The 17329-nt window shown below is 43.9% G+C and overlaps 1 protein-coding gene, 4 non-coding genes and 2 pseudogenes across 10 annotated transcripts in view; all 7 read left to right on the forward strand.

Moving 5' to 3' along the window:
- LOC127944814 (uncharacterized) overlaps positions 1-2655 on the forward strand; it is an 81770-nt gene extending 79115 nt beyond the window's left edge. Inside the window, exons 3-4 of one of the 6 annotated variants that reach the window (XM_052541108.1) lie at positions 1285-1590; positions 1688-2642. In XM_052541108.1, coding sequence (XP_052397068.1) covers positions 1285-1590; positions 1688-1703 — 322 coding nt within the window. In that variant the 3' untranslated portion in view covers positions 1704-2642. Of the gene's footprint in view, positions 1-1284 lie in introns of all 6 variants that reach the window. The other 5 variants (XM_052541117.1, XM_052541112.1, XM_052541116.1 and 2 more) reach the window with 5 other exon arrangements.
- Positions 2656-2775: 120 nt separating this feature from the next.
- LOC127945570 (uncharacterized) lies at positions 2776-2950 on the forward strand (annotated as a pseudogene).
- A 374-nt stretch (positions 2951-3324) lies between these two features.
- LOC127945343 (U1 spliceosomal RNA) lies at positions 3325-3488 on the forward strand. Its single transcript, XR_008150679.1, has one exon. It is a non-coding gene; the product is annotated as a U1 spliceosomal RNA (small nuclear RNA).
- Positions 3489-5383: 1895 nt separating this feature from the next.
- LOC127945423 (U2 spliceosomal RNA) lies at positions 5384-5574 on the forward strand. Its single transcript, XR_008150756.1, has one exon. It is a non-coding gene; the product is annotated as a U2 spliceosomal RNA (small nuclear RNA).
- A 374-nt stretch (positions 5575-5948) lies between these two features.
- Positions 5949-6112, forward strand: LOC127945344 (U1 spliceosomal RNA). Its single transcript, XR_008150680.1, has one exon. It is a non-coding gene; the product is annotated as a U1 spliceosomal RNA (small nuclear RNA).
- Positions 6113-13538: 7426 nt separating this feature from the next.
- Positions 13539-13714, forward strand: LOC127945575 (uncharacterized; annotated as a pseudogene).
- A 374-nt stretch (positions 13715-14088) lies between these two features.
- LOC127945345 (U1 spliceosomal RNA) lies at positions 14089-14252 on the forward strand. The gene has a single exon (XR_008150681.1). It is a non-coding gene; the product is annotated as a U1 spliceosomal RNA (small nuclear RNA).
- The last annotated feature ends 3077 nt before the right edge of the window (positions 14253-17329 follow it).

A 17329-nucleotide genomic window follows, 5' to 3' on the forward strand; every position in this document is an offset into this window, starting at 1 on the left:
GACTTTTACCGGGAGGGAAGCAAGCGGCACAAAAGAGATTTTAAATGAAACTGAAAACTTTTATAATAATTTATATAGTGCAAAAGAGGCTCATAATGGGGTTTTAGAGGAAGTTTTAACCTTTTTAAATAAAAAGGTAAAGAGCCCAGATGTGCTTTTATCCCAGGATTTTACAGTTTTAGAAATTCAGAAAGCTTTAAAACATTTTAAAAAAGGGAAGTCCCCTGGCATTGACGGACTTCCCTTTGAATTTTATCTGACTTTCTGGGACATTTTAGCACACGAACTGTTGACCGTTTTTAAAGAATTTGAGACCCTTGACAGACTTCCTGACAGCTTTAGAGTAGGGATAGTTTCATTATTACATAAGAAAGGAGACAAGACTGACTTGAAAAACTGGCGACCAATCACGCTTTTAAATTTTGATTGTAAACTTTTTAGTAAGATTTTAGCAACACGCATGTCGACTGTTTTAGAGGACGTGATCCACCCGGATCAAGCTTGTGCTGTGCCCGGAAGAAAGATAACAGACAACCTAGTGCTGATTAGAGACGCCATCTGTTACGCGAGAGACAGAAATATTCGGCTAGTAGTCCTAAATTTAGATTTTGAAAAAGCATTTGATCGAGTCTCGCACCAGTACCTCTTCCAGGTTCTGGAGAAAATGGGGTTTCCAAAGAGGTTTATAGCCTGGGTGGGACTGCTGTACAAGGGAATAGTCAGCAAAATTCTAATAAATGGGCATCTTTCCAAAGCTGTGGACATACACAGTGGTGTCCGTCAGGGATGTCCTTTATCTCCTCTTCTGTATGTGGCTTGCATCGAGCCACTGGCACAGATCTTGAGAAGGGACAAATGGATCAAAGGACTGGACGTTCCTGGGACGGGGGGACTGACGGCGACCTGTGTTTTATATATGGACGACGTAACTCTTTTAGCCACAGACGTTTTATCAATACGAAGAGCACTGGACTTGACTGACTGGTACGGTCGGGCCTCGGGCGCCAAACTCAATAGAAACAAGTCCGAGGCCCAGCTCTTCGGGCCGTGGGGAGACGTGGACACAGGAGGACTTGATTTGGTTTTTAAAGACAACGATTTTAAGATTTTAGGCGTTAAATTTGATAAAGACGGGGGTGGACAGGAAAACTGGACTGACTTGTTAGGGAAAGTTAGGAAAAGACTGGGGTTTTGGGGACTAAGACAGATGACGATGGAAGGCAAGGTTTTAATTTTTAAATCTGTGATTTTACCTCTGATTTTACTTGTCTGTTCTGTTTTTAGCCCCCCTCGGTGGTTCCTGGGGAAACTGGAGAGGGCGGTGTTTTACTTCCTGTGGGGGTCCAAGTGGGAGCGCCTGAAGAGGGAGACCATCAAGAAAAGGCCGGAGAACGGTGGAAAAGGCCTCCCAGACCCCCACCTGTTTTTAGGCAGCCGCTTCACCGCCCTGCACATTAGTTATGCCACGACCCCATCCAAAGAAAACAAGACGGCTGCAATGGCGCGATTTTGGATGGGGTCTTACCTACGAACACTGAAAATTTTACCAGTGGACTTGAAAACCCCAGTGTCTTTTAACTTGCCCAAAGAGTACAGTTTTATAAAAAAGTTTTTAAAGAAATACCTTTTAGAGAGTGAAGATGTCACCATTTTAACTCAACACAAGTCTCTCATCTCTGTTGTGCAGGACCGGGAACCGGTGAGTCCAGTTCCGGGCCTCACACCAAGTGAGGCCAAACAAGTTTGGCGGAACGCGGCTCACCCCGCTCTCCAGAACAGGCACAAGGACTTATCGTGGATGGTGGCTCATGAGATCCTCCCGGTCAGGGCGGTTATGCACTCCAGAGGCATGGCCAAAAACCCCATCTGCCCGCGGTCCGGCTGCAATTCCCCGGAGACCGTCCACCACCTGCTCTGGGAGTGCAGCACTGCGCGGGACCTGTGGGCCAAGACCGGCCCCCTGTATTTCCCGTGCCTACCAGCAGGTGGGGCCCAGTTCGGGTACCAGCTCGCCATCCTTGGGGTGGGCCGGGGCTTGAAGGACTTGACGGCACAGAAATTTACCTCGCTCTGGCTCACCCTCAACGTCATCAAGGATGCCATCTGGGCCACCAGAAACCTGCTGGTGGGGAAGCGCGTTACGGTAACCCTCCATGCATGCGAGCTAAAGGTAACATCAATGCTGCAGGGGTACCGGACGACGATATTCGGACGGGGGGGCCGGGGTCGCACGGAGAGGGTCCCGGCAGGCACCGACCCTGGCCGCCCGTAGATGCACCCTCACCACTCTGGCTACGGGAACAGCGGGCCAGCGGGCCGGAGGAGAGGGGATCTCCGCTGAGTCCATAAAGTAGCATCTCATGTCCCTGTTCTGGAGAGTGGGGTGATGACCCACTTGATAAGGACTCACCCCCGGTCTTGCACAACAGATGATTTTTAATTGGTGTTTTTTATTGTGTTTTATCATGAAATAGGTTTTATTAACATATATATATATATATATACGAGGCTTGTTTGCTTTTTTTAAAATTTGTATTTTACTTTTGGAACTGACCGCACCTTTTAAACACACCTCAATAATGGACTTTTAAAAACAAGCAAAACACTGTGGTTTTAATCAAATGCTTTTTAACAATGATTGTTTCTTTCATTTTACCATGTGTAATTATTATATATTATATTGCTTGTTTTAATGTGTGATTAAAAAGAAAATGGTGTGGAAAAAAAAAAAAAAAAAAAAAAAATGCAAATGGAAAAAATGTAAATGGTGACAATAAAACTTTTTCGAAAGAAAAAATCTGTTCTTATCAGTTTAATATCTGATACGTCCCCCATCCGGGGACTACATATTAAATGGATTTTTAGATCACGGAGCTGGAGCCGGGGCTTGCTCCGTCCGCTCCATGCATCGGCCTGGTATTGCAGTGTCTCCAGGAACGGTGTGCTTTCCCTTTTTTTGGATTGCCATTTATTGTGTCGAATAGCAGAACAAGGAATGAGAGCTGCCATTGCAGATGCTGTGGTTTATTGCAAACTTTTTTCCTGATGTGTCCACCTGGGGTCTTGGACTCTTCCACTAACGATGCACCCACCTGAGGTCTTGAAGTCTTTCACAGACGAGGTGACGCATCGAATCAGGTGTGTTTGTTTAAAGAGAGTCATCTAAAACTGGCGTTGGGAAGCACCGGCCCATGAGCTTGGCAGTTTCCAGGCCAGTAACGGAAGGCACCCGTCCTTCCTTTCCTGGAGGGGGGGCGGAGGGCTAACCGTTGGTGAGGATGGTAGAGATGCAAATCAGACCTCTGGCTGACCGCCTGGGCCTTCATACTTACCTGGCAGGGGAGACACCATGATCAAGAAGGCGGTTCACCCAGGGCGAGGCTTGTCCATTGCACTCCGGCCATGCTGACCCCTGCGAATTCCCCAAATGCGGGAATCTCGACTGCATAATTTATGGTAGTGGGGGACTGCGTTCGCGCTCTCCCCTGAAATTGTTGGTGAAACAAAGCAGAAGAGGTTTTTACAGTTTTTTATTTATTTTCCTTTCAGAATGGGGAGTTCTGTCACATGCGAGATATGTGTTGTGCGCCTGTGAAACAAAGTCACTTGCGCTCTTGAAAAATCGGACCCTGGTGGGTAGTTTAGTTCGAACATAGCGCAGACCTTACTTTGAAAGTAGATTGGACTGACTGCAGCCTAGCTGTAACTGTCTCCATGTTGTTTGGTTGTCCTTTTTTTCGATTCGTATTAATTTTGTTGTCGCTTACAGCGACACCTAGTGGCCTGTCGCCGCGCCCTTTTTCACCTGGCCTCGGACTGAGCCCCTGCACAGGTGTGCCGATTTGGGTGAAGGGATCTCACTCCTTCCTGGAGTTATAGCCATTCGAGCCACCTCGGACACGCCACCTTAGCACGCTTTGAGGTCCCCTCGCCAAGGTCAATGGAAATTTCCTGTTTTTTTGGATGATTATTGACAGTCAGACTCCAGAGAAGCTTTCTGTGCTGATTTGGGTGGGACTGGGCCAAATACCTGGCGCCAGGTTGCAAAAGAAGGTTTTCGACAAAATCCAAAATACCCGAAAATTTCGTCAGAGCGACGGGCCAATCTGAGACCTGCGTCTCGTTCGGCTCGAGCCAAGGATTCCGGTGACATAAGGCACGTGGCTCTGCGACCAACCGTTTGGGAGTTACGAGCCATGCCGTAGTTTCCGTCAGGCCGATCGGCACGAGGCCCGGTGACGTTGTAGACAGGGGAGGGTACTACCCAGATAGCACACTTACGTCTGCAAGATGTCTGTTAAAGAACTGTTGATCTGGAAAGCATCTGCCATCTACAAACGTCTGACATACGCCTTTCAGATGTCAGTTTTATATACCTTCTAAATCATAAACATCTAAAAGACATCTAATTGACATCTATCTGACATCTAAAAGGCAGTGTTGGGGAGTAACTAGTTACATGTAACAGCATTACGTAATTTAATTACAAAATGAATGTAACTGTAATTAGTTACAGTTACGAAGAAAAAATTAGTAATTAAATTAAAGTTACTTATGAAATTTTTAACGATTACAAAGGCAATTACATTTGAATATTTACACACATCCACATACAGATTTCACTGATTTCTTTCCCAAATTGCACTGACTGTTCTGAGACATACGCCCTAATAATTTCCAGAATTTTAACAGAATTTTTTGTTTTTCCCAGTCCGCCCTTCCTGTAAATTAATGGCAAAAACATGCAGTTTCATTTAATACAAATAGGCCTACTGAAGCTTGCAGTGTTGTCAGCCTCTGCCGCCTCAATATAGGAGTACATGAGCACATAAACATCATTTCTAGAACTGCTCTGTGTCACGTCATGCATTTTACCTATCATATCATATACAAAGAGACAGCAGTTTAAAAAAACACCAATGTTTCAGGAGTTTATTATACAGGAATGACACATGCTTATTAGATAACTGTATTTGAGTTGATGTATATGTTTTTATTTATTATTATTTAATTTTCACAAATTTAGAAAAGTAATCTAAAAGTACTCAAAAGTAATTAGTTACATTACTTTAATAAAGTAATTGAAAAAGTTATACTACTATAACATTTTAAACAGGGTAACTTGTAATCTGTAACCTATTACATTTCCAAAGTAACCTTCCAAACACTGCTAAAAGGAGACGTCCAATAGACGTATTGCAGATGAGCAAACAGCCTTAAAACTACATCTTGCAGATGTAAATTCATATGTCAAATAGACGTCTCCTAGATGTATGTGTGCTATCAGGGTACCATCCCCCAGCGTTTTTAGGTCTCCCAAAACTTACCAAAGCCGAGATGGGCATCGCCGTGTCCGGCTTCCTCCCTGCTGCGTCTTAGCGGCATCGCTTCTCGGCCTTTTGGCTAAGATCAAGTGTAGTATCTGTTCTTATCAGTTTAATATCTGATACGTCCCCCATCCGGGGACTACATATTAAATGGATTTTTAGATCACGGAGCTGGAGCCGGGGCTTGCTCCGTCCGCTCCATGCATCGGCCTGGTATTGCAGTGTCTCCAGGAACGGTGTGCTTTCCCTTTTTTTGGATTGCCATTTATTGTGTCGAATAGCAGAACAAGGAATGAGAGCTGCCATTGCAGATGCTGTGGTTTATTGCAAACTTTTTTCCTGATGTGTCCACCTGGGGTCTTGGACTCTTCCACTAACGATGCACCCACCTGAGGTCTTGAAGTCTTTCACAGACGAGGTGACGCATCGAATCAGGTGTGTTTGTTTAAAGAGAGTCATCTAAAACTGGCGTTGGGAAGCACCGGCCCATGAGCTTGGCAGTTTCCAGGCCAGTAACGGAAGGCACCCGTCCTTCCTTTCCTGGAGGGGGGGCGGAGGGCTAACCGTTGGTGAGGATGGTAGAGATGCAAATCAGACCTCTGGCTGACCGCCTGGGCCTTCATACTTACCTGGCAGGGGAGACACCATGATCAAGAAGGCGGTTCACCCAGGGCGAGGCTTGTCCATTGCACTCCGGCCATGCTGACCCCTGCGAATTCCCCAAATGCGGGAATCTCGACTGCATAATTTATGGTAGTGGGGGACTGCGTTCGCGCTCTCCCCTGAAATTGTTGGTGAAACAAAGCAGAAGAGGTTTTTACAGTTTTTTATTTATTTTCCTTTCAGAATGGGGAGTTCTGTCACATGCGAGATATGTGTTGTGCGCCTGTGAAACAAAGTCACTTGCGCTCTTGAAAAATCGGACCCTGGTGGGTAGTTTAGTTCGAACATAGCGCAGACCTTACTTTGAAAGTAGATTGGACTGACTGCAGCCTAGCTGTAACTGTCTCCATGTTGTTTGGTTGTCCTTTTTTTCGATTCGTATTAATTTTGTTGTCGCTTACAGCGACACCTAGTGGCCTGTCGCCGCGCCCTTTTTCACCTGGCCTCGGACTGAGCCCCTGCACAGGTGTGCCGATTTGGGTGAAGGGATCTCACTCCTTCCTGGAGTTATAGCCATTCGAGCCACCTCGGACACGCCACCTTAGCACGCTTTGAGGTCCCCTCGCCAAGGTCAATGGAAATTTCCTGTTTTTTTGGATGATTATTGACAGTCAGACTCCAGAGAAGCTTTCTGTGCTGATTTGGGTGGGACTGGGCCAAATACCTGGCGCCAGGTTGCAAAAGAAGGTTTTCGACAAAATCCAAAATACCCGAAAATTTCGTCAGAGCGACGGGCCAATCTGAGACCTGCGTCTCGTTCGGCTCGAGCCAAGGATTCCGGTGACATAAGGCACGTGGCTCTGCGACCAACCGTTTGGGAGTTACGAGCCATGCCGTAGTTTCCGTCAGGCCGATCGGCACGAGGCCCGGTGACGTTGTAGACAGGGGAGGGTACTACCCAGATAGCACACTTACGTCTGCAAGATGTCTGTTAAAGAACTGTTGATCTGGAAAGCATCTGCCATCTACAAACGTCTGACATACGCCTTTCAGATGTCAGTTTTATATACCTTCTAAATCATAAACATCTAAAAGACATCTAATTGACATCTATCTGACATCTAAAAGGCAGTGTTGGGGAGTAACTAGTTACATGTAACAGCATTACGTAATTTAATTACAAAATGAATGTAACTGTAATTAGTTACAGTTACGAAGAAAAAATTAGTAATTAAATTAAAGTTACTTATGAAATTTTTAACGATTACAAAGGCAATTACATTTGAATATTTACACACATCCACATACAGATTTCACTGATTTCTTTCCCAAATTGCACTGACTGTTCTGAGACATACGCCCTAATAATTTCCAGAATTTTAACAGAATTTTTTGTTTTTCCCAGTCCGCCCTTCCTGTAAATTAATGGCAAAAACATGCAGTTTCATTTAATACAAATAGGCCTACTGAAGCTTGCAGTGTTGTCAGCCTCTGCCGCCTCAATATAGGAGTACATGAGCACATAAACATCATTTCTAGAACTGCTCTGTGTCACGTCATGCATTTTACCTATCATATCATATACAAAGAGACAGCAGTTTAAAAAAACACCAATGTTTCAGGAGTTTATTATACAGGAATGACACATGCTTATTAGATAACTGTATTTGAGTTGATGTATATGTTTTTATTTATTATTATTTAATTTTCACAAATTTAGAAAAGTAATCTAAAAGTACTCAAAAGTAATTAGTTACATTACTTTAATAAAGTAATTGAAAAAGTTATACTACTATAACATTTTAAACAGGGTAACTTGTAATCTGTAACCTATTACATTTCCAAAGTAACCTTCCAAACACTGCTAAAAGGAGACGTCCAATAGACGTATTGCAGATGAGCAAACAGCCTTAAAACTACATCTTGCAGATGTAAATTCATATGTCAAATAGACGTCTCCTAGATGTATGTGTGCTATCAGGGTACCATCCCCCAGCGTTTTTAGGTCTCCCAAAACTTACCAAAGCCGAGATGGGCATCGCCGTGTCCGGCTTCCTCCCTGCTGCTTCTTAGCGGCATCGCTTCTCGGCCTTTTGGCTAAGATCAAGTGTCTGGCTTAAAGGAAGAGACTGCGATCGCCTCTTGGAGGTTTTTAGGTTGTGCTCTACCATAGCACGTCCTACACCTCCCGAGAGGTATATTGTATTGTATCTGGCATACTTTTTTACTATTTATTGTCTTTCATATTGTGTTGTGCTTGTTTTTTAGGAGGAGTTTTTTTTTATTGAGAAACTGGTCTTAAGGTAAGTTATTTCCTGTTTTACGTTGTTTTTATTGCTGTGGTAATTTTTTAGTTTGTTTGATTCCTTTTAGCTGTCGGTGCCTCCAACATGTCGGCTGCTCGTGCCGGCATGCGGAGGCACCACAGCACTAGGTTCCTTTTTTTAGAAAAAGATGGAAAGTTAATGGAAATGTCAAGGTTGGATTTTTCGAGGAAACTTATGCAAAAACTTCTAGGTTTTAATCCTGCTGATTTAAATTGCATTCTAACCCTGCCTTTTAACAAAGGCTTCGATGTGAGTTTTAAAAATGCAGCACTGTTAAATGAGTTCTGGCAGCGCTTTGACACACACAAGACCCAGTTTTCCATGTTTAAAGTTGAGAAACTAACTGATAACACACAAAAAATGGTTATCGTTAGAATGTTCAATGAGACTGTGAATGGAGAAGACATTTGCACATGGCTGGGTAGATTTTGCACTGTAAGGGGCCAGGCTATGAAGGTTTATGATGAAGACGGTATTTGGAATTGTTCCTGGAGGGTCCCCATTAAGCAATGGGAAGACCCACAGGGCTTCCAAGGTCTGAGGCATTTACCACAAATGATAGTTCTGGGAGAAAACAGGGGCTACATCCACTACCAGGGAATGCCCAAACTCTGCCGGCGATGTGGGGAGTTTGGGCATCTTGTTGAAGCATGCCAGAAACTCTTTTGTAACAAGTGTAGAGAAATTGGACATTCCTTTGAAGAATGTCCAAATGGCAGAAAGTGTAATCTTTGTGGAGACTTGTCTCATCTCTACAGAGATTGCCCCAAATCGTTTGCCAACAAAGTAAAATCAGACAAAATGGTGGTTGAGGAGCGAGTACAACAGGCCAATGAGGAGGTGGAGCTAAATTCAAATCTCCCGCCAAACCCTGGGGTTGGTGGAGAGAAAATTGATAACAGAGGTAAGGAGAGAGGGGGGGCGGAGCAAACTTCAAATTTCCCGCCAAACCACACTATTGGAGCAGACGGAAATGAGGAGATGGAACTCCACCAATCCCTAATAGAGAAAGAAAAGGAATCAAATGAACAGAGCAAGGAGGAGGATAGTGAACAAGAACAGGAAAAGGTAGTGGAGGAGAAACAAGAGATAGAGGTAAGTAATGATCTTCCAGGAGTTATATTGAGAGGGAAAAAAAGGATTGCCCGATCTCCCATTGAGGAGAAGAATGAGAAAAGAGATAGAGTGGGATTGCGATCAGATTCCTTCTCATCAGGGGATCTGAACCGGCTTTTCCCACTCGGTTCCCCAAACGAAATATCTTTCTTGTCAATAGAACTCCAAACATCAACCCCTAGGGCTAGCTCAAGGGGGAAACAGCTTCAATCTCCGGATTCCCCAAATAGGGGAAAAGAAGAAGAGCTGGTTTCACAAGATACAGATATCCTTTTTAATTGAAATTTTAGTTATTTATGTCTTCTAAAATGTTGTATTTATCATTTTTAACTGTTTTTATCATGACACTCACACTCTCCACCTTAAATGTAAGAAGTGTGAGGTCACAGTTGAGAGCTCAAATGGTTTTATCCTTTTTACAAACCCAAAATAGCGATATCCTGCTTTTACAAGAATGTGCTTTACCTTTTATGTCCAATTATAGGAGATGGGAAGAACAATGGCCCCATGTATCTGTGTGGAGTGGATCAAATTTTAACAGAGCCGATGGAGTAGCCATTTTAATAAAAAATCCTCAGCTCTTGGTGAAGGGTAGCACAGTGGTGAGAGATGGGAGAGCTCTTTTAATAAATCTGTCCTTCTTAGGACATGATTTTAATATTTTAAATATGTATGCTTTTACAGATAAAAATGAAAGGAACGACCTTTTAGAAGACGTGCAGTCCCACCTTTTAGGAAAGACCCCATTTATTTTAGCAGGGGATTTTAATTGCATTTTAAGTAAAAATGATAGAAAAGGGGAGAGAGAGGATTTTAAAATGGATAAAACGTCAATTTTACTACAGAACATTATAAAGGATTTTAAATTGACTGACTGTTTTAGAACCATGCATCCTGGGGAAAAAGGATTCACCTGGTTTAGTGGTGATGGCACTAAAGCCTCCCGTATAGACTATATCTTTACGCGAGACCTTACACCAGTGGATGCTAAACTAATGCCCGTTTTCTTTTCAGACCACGCTATGCTTTCTTGCACCCTTTCTTTTCCCACAGGTGTGACGACAGGTGGAGGGATATGGAAACTGAACTGCTCCCTGCTGGAAGACCCAGAGATCACAACATACTACAGGGAGCAGTACAGCCAATGGCAGACTTTACAAGACTTTTATGATTCACGAGCACAGTGGTGGGAGATGGTAAAGGCAAAGACCAAGACTTTTTTTAGATGGGCAGGGAAAAAGAAAAAATTAAAAGAAAAAAGACGAATGGTGGGACTGCAAAAGAGGCTACAACGTTACTTTTATCTTCTTAGCCAGGGTTTTGATTTTAACGAAGAAATTAAGGAAGTTAAGAAAGACATGTCAGAATTAGCGGAGGTTAAAAGTAGAGGTGTTCTCTTCAGGAGTAAAGAAAGGGAAATAGAGGAAGGCGAGAAATGCAGCAGATACTTTTTTAAGAAAGTTATTGATGGAGGTAGAGCAATATTTAAATTAAGAAATAAAGAAGGAGAAACAATGACAGACACAAATGATATTTTATCAGTAATAGAAAGCTTTTATGAAGAACTCTATGAAGAAAAGGCAAGTGACAACAGCATTTTGAGCGAAATTTTAACAAGCATAGAGAAAACAATAAATGGAAATACCAGTCTGACAAAGGATTTTAACATTTCTGAGATAGACAAAAGTATTCAAAAATTCAAAAAAGGGAAAACTCCTGGAGTTGATGGACTCCCTCTTGAATTTTATTTGACCTTTTGGGACATTTTAAGACAAGACTTACTGGCTGTTTTTAATGACTTTGACAAGATCGACCAGCTCCCTGACAGTTTTAGGATAGGAATAATGACCCTACTACACAAAAAAGATGACAAGACAGATTTAAAAAACTGGCGTCCTATAACCCTTTTAAACTTTGATTGTAAACTTTTTAGTAAACTTTTAACAACACGAATGTCAACAGTTTTAGCAGATCTGATCCACCCGGATCAAGCCTGCGCCGTCCCTGGGAGAAAGATCACAGACAGCCTCGTACTGATAAGAGACGCCATCTGTTATGCGAGAGACAGAAATATTCGGCTGATAGTTTTAAATTTAGACTTTGAAAAAGCATTCGACCGAGTCTCGCACCACTACTTGTTTCAAGTTTTGGAAAAAATGGGGTTTCCCAGGAGGTTCTTAGCTTGGGTGGGATTGCTGTATAAAGACATAACCAGCAAAATCCTAGTTAACGGGAATCTCTCAAAAGCGATAAATATATGCAGCGGCGTCCGTCAGGGCTGTCCGTTATCTCCTCTCCTGTATGTGGCTTGCATCGAACCCCTAGCGCAGGTATTGAGAAGGGATACATGGATCAGTGGACTGACTATACCCGGGACTGGAGGACTGACTGCAAAGACTGTTTTATATATGGATGATGTCAACCTTTTATGTACTGACGTTTTATCAACACAGAGGACTATGGACCTGACAGACTGGTTTGGGAAAGCATCGGGAGCCAGACTGAACCGAGATAAAACACAAGCACAGTTTTACGGTCCCTGGAAACCTAGTGAGCTCGCTGGACTGGACACTACTTTTAAAAGGACAGAGTTAAAAATACTGGGTATTAAGTTTGACAGAGACGGGGGAGGGAGTGGAAATTGGCATGACGTGATGGTTAAAGTGCGGAAAAAACTAGGTTTCTGGGGACTGAGACGTTTGACATTTGAAGGAAAGGTTTTAATCATAAAAGCTGTGATTTTACCCCTGTTTTTATTGCTGTGTTCTGTTTTCTTTCCCCCCAGACTCTTTCTTGTATCTCTGGAACGTGCAATGTTTTATTTTTTATGGGGGTCTAAGTGGGAGCGACTCAAAAGAGCAACCATGAAGAAAGCACCCCAAAATGGAGGAAAAGGAGTGCCAGACCCCTACTTGTTTTTAGGAGCTTTTTATACTGCACTACATATAAAATATGCCCGAACCCCATCCAAACAAGACAAAACAGGAGCCATGACCCGGTTTTGGATGGGGTCCTACTTAAGAACCCAAAATATTGTACAGACAGACTTGACAATGCCAGTTGCCTTTGACCAACCCCCAGCATACACACACATAAAGAACTTTTTAAAGAAATTTAATTTGGAAAAAGAAAGTGTGACTGTTTTAACCAATCATCGCTCTATACTCTCTCTTGTGCAGGAACGGGAACAAGTGTGTCCAGTACGCGGGCTCACTCTAGGTGAAGCCCAAAACGTTTGGCGGAATGTGTCCCACTCAGCTCTTCACAACCGACACCGAGACCTGGCTTGGATGGTTGCCCATGAGATCCTCCCGGTCAGGGCCGTGATGCACTCCCGAGGCATGTCAAAGAACCCCATCTGCCCGCGGTCCGGATGTGGCGCCCCCGAGACCGTGAGGCACGCCTTATGGGAGTGCAGCGCTGTGAGGGACCTGTGGGCGACAGCTGGCCCCCAGCAATTCCCGTACCTACCAGTAGGGGGGGTCCCAGACTACCCAATGGGGAGAGGAGGGGTGAGCCAAAAACAAATGCCAGCAAAAACACCCCCTAAGCTATGGCTTACCATCCTCTGCATCCAAGACGCCATATGGACCTCCAGAAACCTACTGGTAGGGAAGCGCATGCAGGGGTCCCTGCACGCCACCATCCAGCTAGCCAAATCAAGGCTGCAGGAGTACACCGCATGTCGCCATTCGGATGTGGAGGGTCAGAGCTACACGGGAAAGGTCCCCATAGCCACGAGCCCTGACTGCCCGTAGATGCCCCCAAACACCTGAAGTGGGACAGCGGTGCCTCGGTTTAAGAGGATCTCCTCTGGGCCCAGAAGGGTCAGGCCTCTGGGACTGGTTTTGAGGAACTGAGCTGATGGTTTAATCTTTTTTCTTTAAAGGACATACCCGTTTTTGCACAACAGAAGAGAACGTTTTTAAACCTGTCTTTTGATTTTAATAACACTGTTTTTTATTTTTTATTTTCTCTAGCACTACAGACACACAAACAACAACAAAAAACACACTCAATACAAAATGTTTTTATTTGTGTATTAATTAATTTAAAAATTATCCTGTGCATTAAACAACAACAACAAAAACAACAACAACAACCATTGTATAATGTGTTTTAACAAAACAAATGTGTGCATGTAACCAAAATGTATTGTGACAATAAAATTTTTCAAAAGAAAAAAAATCTGTTCTTATCAGTTTAATATCTGATACGTCCCCCATCCGGGGACTACATATTAAATGGATTTTTAGATCACGGAGCTGGAGCCGGGGCTTGCTCCGTCCGCTCCATGCATCGGCCTGGTATTGCAGTGTCTCCAGGAACGGTGTGCTTTCCCTTTTTTTGGATTGCCATTTATTGTGTCGAATAGCAGAACAAGGAATGAGAGCTGCCATTGCAGATGCTGTGGTTTATTGCAAACTTTTTTCCTGATGTGTCCACCTGGGGTCTTGGACTCTTCCACTAACGATGCACCCACCTGAGGTCTTGAAGTCTTTCACAGACGAGGTGACGCATCGAATCAGGTGTGTTTGTTTAAAGAGAGTCATCTAAAACTGGCGTTGGGAAGCACCGGCCCATGAGCTTGGCAGTTTCCAGGCCAGTAACGGAAGGCACCCGTCCTTCCTTTCCTGGAGGGAGGGCGGAGGGCTAACCGTTGGTGAGGATGGTAGAGATGCAAATCAGACCTCTGGCTGACCGCCTGGGCCTTCATACTTACCTGGCAGGGGAGACACCATGATCAAGAAGGCGGTTCACCCAGGGCGAGGCTTGTCCATTGCACTCCGGCCATGCTGACCCCTGCGAATTCCCCAAATGCGGGAATCTCGACTGCATAATTTATGGTAGTGGGGGACTGCGTTCGCGCTCTCCCCTGAAATTGTTGGTGAAACAAAGCAGAAGAGGTTTTTACAGTTTTTTATTTATTTTCCTTTCAGAATGGGGAGTTCTGTCACATGCGAGATATGTGTTGTGCGCCTGTGAAACAAAGTCACTTGCGCTCTTGAAAAATCGGACCCTGGTGGGTAGTTTAGTTCGAACATAGCGCAGACCTTACTTTGAAAGTAGATTGGACTGACTGCAGCCTAGCTGTAACTGTCTCCATGTTGTTTGGTTGTCCTTTTTTTCGATTCGTATTAATTTTGTTGTCGCTTACAGCGACACCTAGTGGCCTGTCGCCGCGCCCTTTTTCACCTGGCCTCGGACTGAGCCCCTGCACAGGTGTGCCGATTTGGGTGAAGGGATCTCACTCCTTCCTGGAGTTATAGCCATTCGAGCCACCTCGGACACGCCACCTTAGCACGTTTTGAGGTCCCCTCGCCAAGGTGAATGGAAATTTCCTCTATTTTTGGATGATTATTGACACTCAGACTCCAGAGAAGCTTTCTGGGCTGATTTGGGTGGGACTGGGCCAAATACCTGGCGCCAGGTTGCAAAAGAAGGTTTTCGACAAAATCCAAAATACCCGAAAATTTCGTAGAGCGACGGGCCAATCTGAGACCTGCGTCTCGTTCGGCTCGAGCCAAGGATTCCGGTGACATAAGGCACGTGGCTCTGCGACCAACCGTTTGGGAGTTACGAGCGATGCCGTACTTTCCGTCAGGCCGATCGGGACGAGGCCCGGTGACGTTGTAGACAGGGGAGGGTCCTACCCAGATAGCACACTTACGTCTGCAAGATGTCTGTTAAAGAACTGTTGATCTGGAAAGCATCTGCCATCTACAAACGTCTGACATACGCCTTTCAGATGTCAGTTTTATATACCTTCTAAATCATAAACATCTAAAAGACATCTAATTGACATCTATCTGACATCTAAAAGGCAGTGTTGGGGAGTAACTAGTTACATGTAACAGCATTACGTAATTTAATTACAAAATGAATGTAACTGTAATTAGTTACAGTTACGAAGAAAAAATTAGTAATTAAATTAAAGTTACTTATGAAATTTTTAACGATTACAAAGGCAATTACATTTGAATATTTACACACATCCACATACAGATTTCACTGATTTCTTTCCCAAATTGCACTGACTGTTCTGAGACATACGCCCTAATAACTTCCAGAATTTTAACAGAATTTTTTTTTCCCAGTCCGCCCTTCCTGTAAATTAATGGCAAAAACATGCAGTTTCATTTAATACAAATAGGCCTACTGAAGCTTGCAGTGTTGTCAGCCTCTGCCGCCTCAATATAGGAGTACATGAGCACATAAACATCATTTCTAGAACTGCTCTGTGTCACGTCATGCATTTTACCTATCATATCATATACAAAGAGACAGCAGTTTAAAAAAAACACCAATGTTTCAGGAGTTTATTATACAGGAATGAAACATGCTTATTAGATAACTGTATTTGAGTTGATGTATATGTTTTTATTTAATTATTATTTAATTTTCACAAATTTAGAAAAGTAATCTAAAAGTACTCAAAAGTAATTAGTTACATTACTTTAATAAAGTAATTGAAAAAGTTATACTACTATAACATTTTAAACAGGGTAACTTGTAATCTGTAACCTATTACATTTCCAAAGTAACCTTCCAAACACTGCTAAAAGGAGACGTCCAATAGACGTATTGCAGATGAGCAAACAGCCTTAAAACTACATCTTGCAGATGTAAATTCATATGTCAAATAGACGTCTCCTAGATGTATGTGTGCTATCAGGGTACCATCCCCCAGCGTTTTTAGGTCTCCCAAAACTTACCAAAGCCGAGATGGGCATCGCCGTGTCCGGCTTCCTCCCTGCTGCGTCTTAGCAGCATCGCTTCTCGGCCTTTTGGCTAAGATCAAGTGTTGGGCTTTTGATCTTTGGAGAAGAAAATATGGCGGGTACATCTGCGCCCTCGGTTCCAAGAGCGGGACTGAGAAACACGTTGCGTTTCCAATTGAAGGATCCAGCGATGGATATGATGGAAAGAGAAGTTTTTGCAAGGGTTGTTCTTCTGGACAAAATGAAGTTGAAAGTGGATGACGTGTACTGTTTACAGACTAACAGACAAGAAAAGTGTTTCGACGTGACTGTGAATACTGGAGAGCTGTGCAAAGCAGTGCTGGAGAAGTTTGAAAGGATGGACAAGGTAGGCCTTGTGGGAAGATTTAATGTGATAAGTTTGGACAGGCCGAATTTTAGAGTCATCACAGTGCACATGTATAACCCATATGTCACAGATGAGGCCTTGGTGGCTTTTCTTGCGAAATTTGCTGAAGTTCTTACACCTGCGCGATATGTGAGAGACAGTGTGGGTTTATGGACTGGGAAAAGACAATTCCAAGTTCTTTTAAGAACTGAGAAGAATGGGTTGGAGGGGTTGATGCATCCTCCTGCACAGTTTAACATCGGGGCAGACAAAGGCTATCTGTTCTACTCCAGACAGCCTCCTTTTTGTAGGAGGTGTAGACGTTATGGGCATAATGATGGCGGGTGTGAAGAGCAAAGGTGTTTGCAGTGTGCCCAGCTGGGTCACATTGCAAAAGAGTGCACTGTTCCTAAGTCTTGTCACAGCTGTGGTTCATTAGACCACTTGATGAGAGATTGCAAAGGTGGCCGAAAGCAGTACAGAGAAGGAGTGAGAGGGGAAGAAGGCATGAAGGACAGACGGTTGGGGGAGGAAAGTCAAAAGAGGATCATCGAGCAACAGGTGACGGAGAAGGGGATGATAGAGCCTGGTGAGGAGATGGGAGCTGCTGGGATGGAAAGAGGCAAAGAAACAGAGGAAGTGGAAGATGTGATGGCGGCTTTCTTGGAGGCACTTAGTGGGGAACAGTTCAAAAGCCCCATGCAGTGCGCGGACGGAGTAGAAGAGGAGATGGAAGAGGAGAGTAAAAGTGACTCAGCTAATGCAAGGGAAAGCCAACTGGTCAGGAAAACTGAAAAGAGAAAGGGGAGACCAAGTAAGAAGAGGAAGCCTGAGACTGTCCTAAAGATGAGCTTTTCAGAGGAATCA

This window comes from Carassius gibelio, chromosome A23 (genome assembly GCF_023724105.1).
Source record: "Carassius gibelio isolate Cgi1373 ecotype wild population from Czech Republic chromosome A23, carGib1.2-hapl.c, whole genome shotgun sequence".
In the NCBI taxonomy this organism is placed as follows: domain Eukaryota; kingdom Metazoa; phylum Chordata; class Actinopteri; order Cypriniformes; family Cyprinidae; genus Carassius; species Carassius gibelio.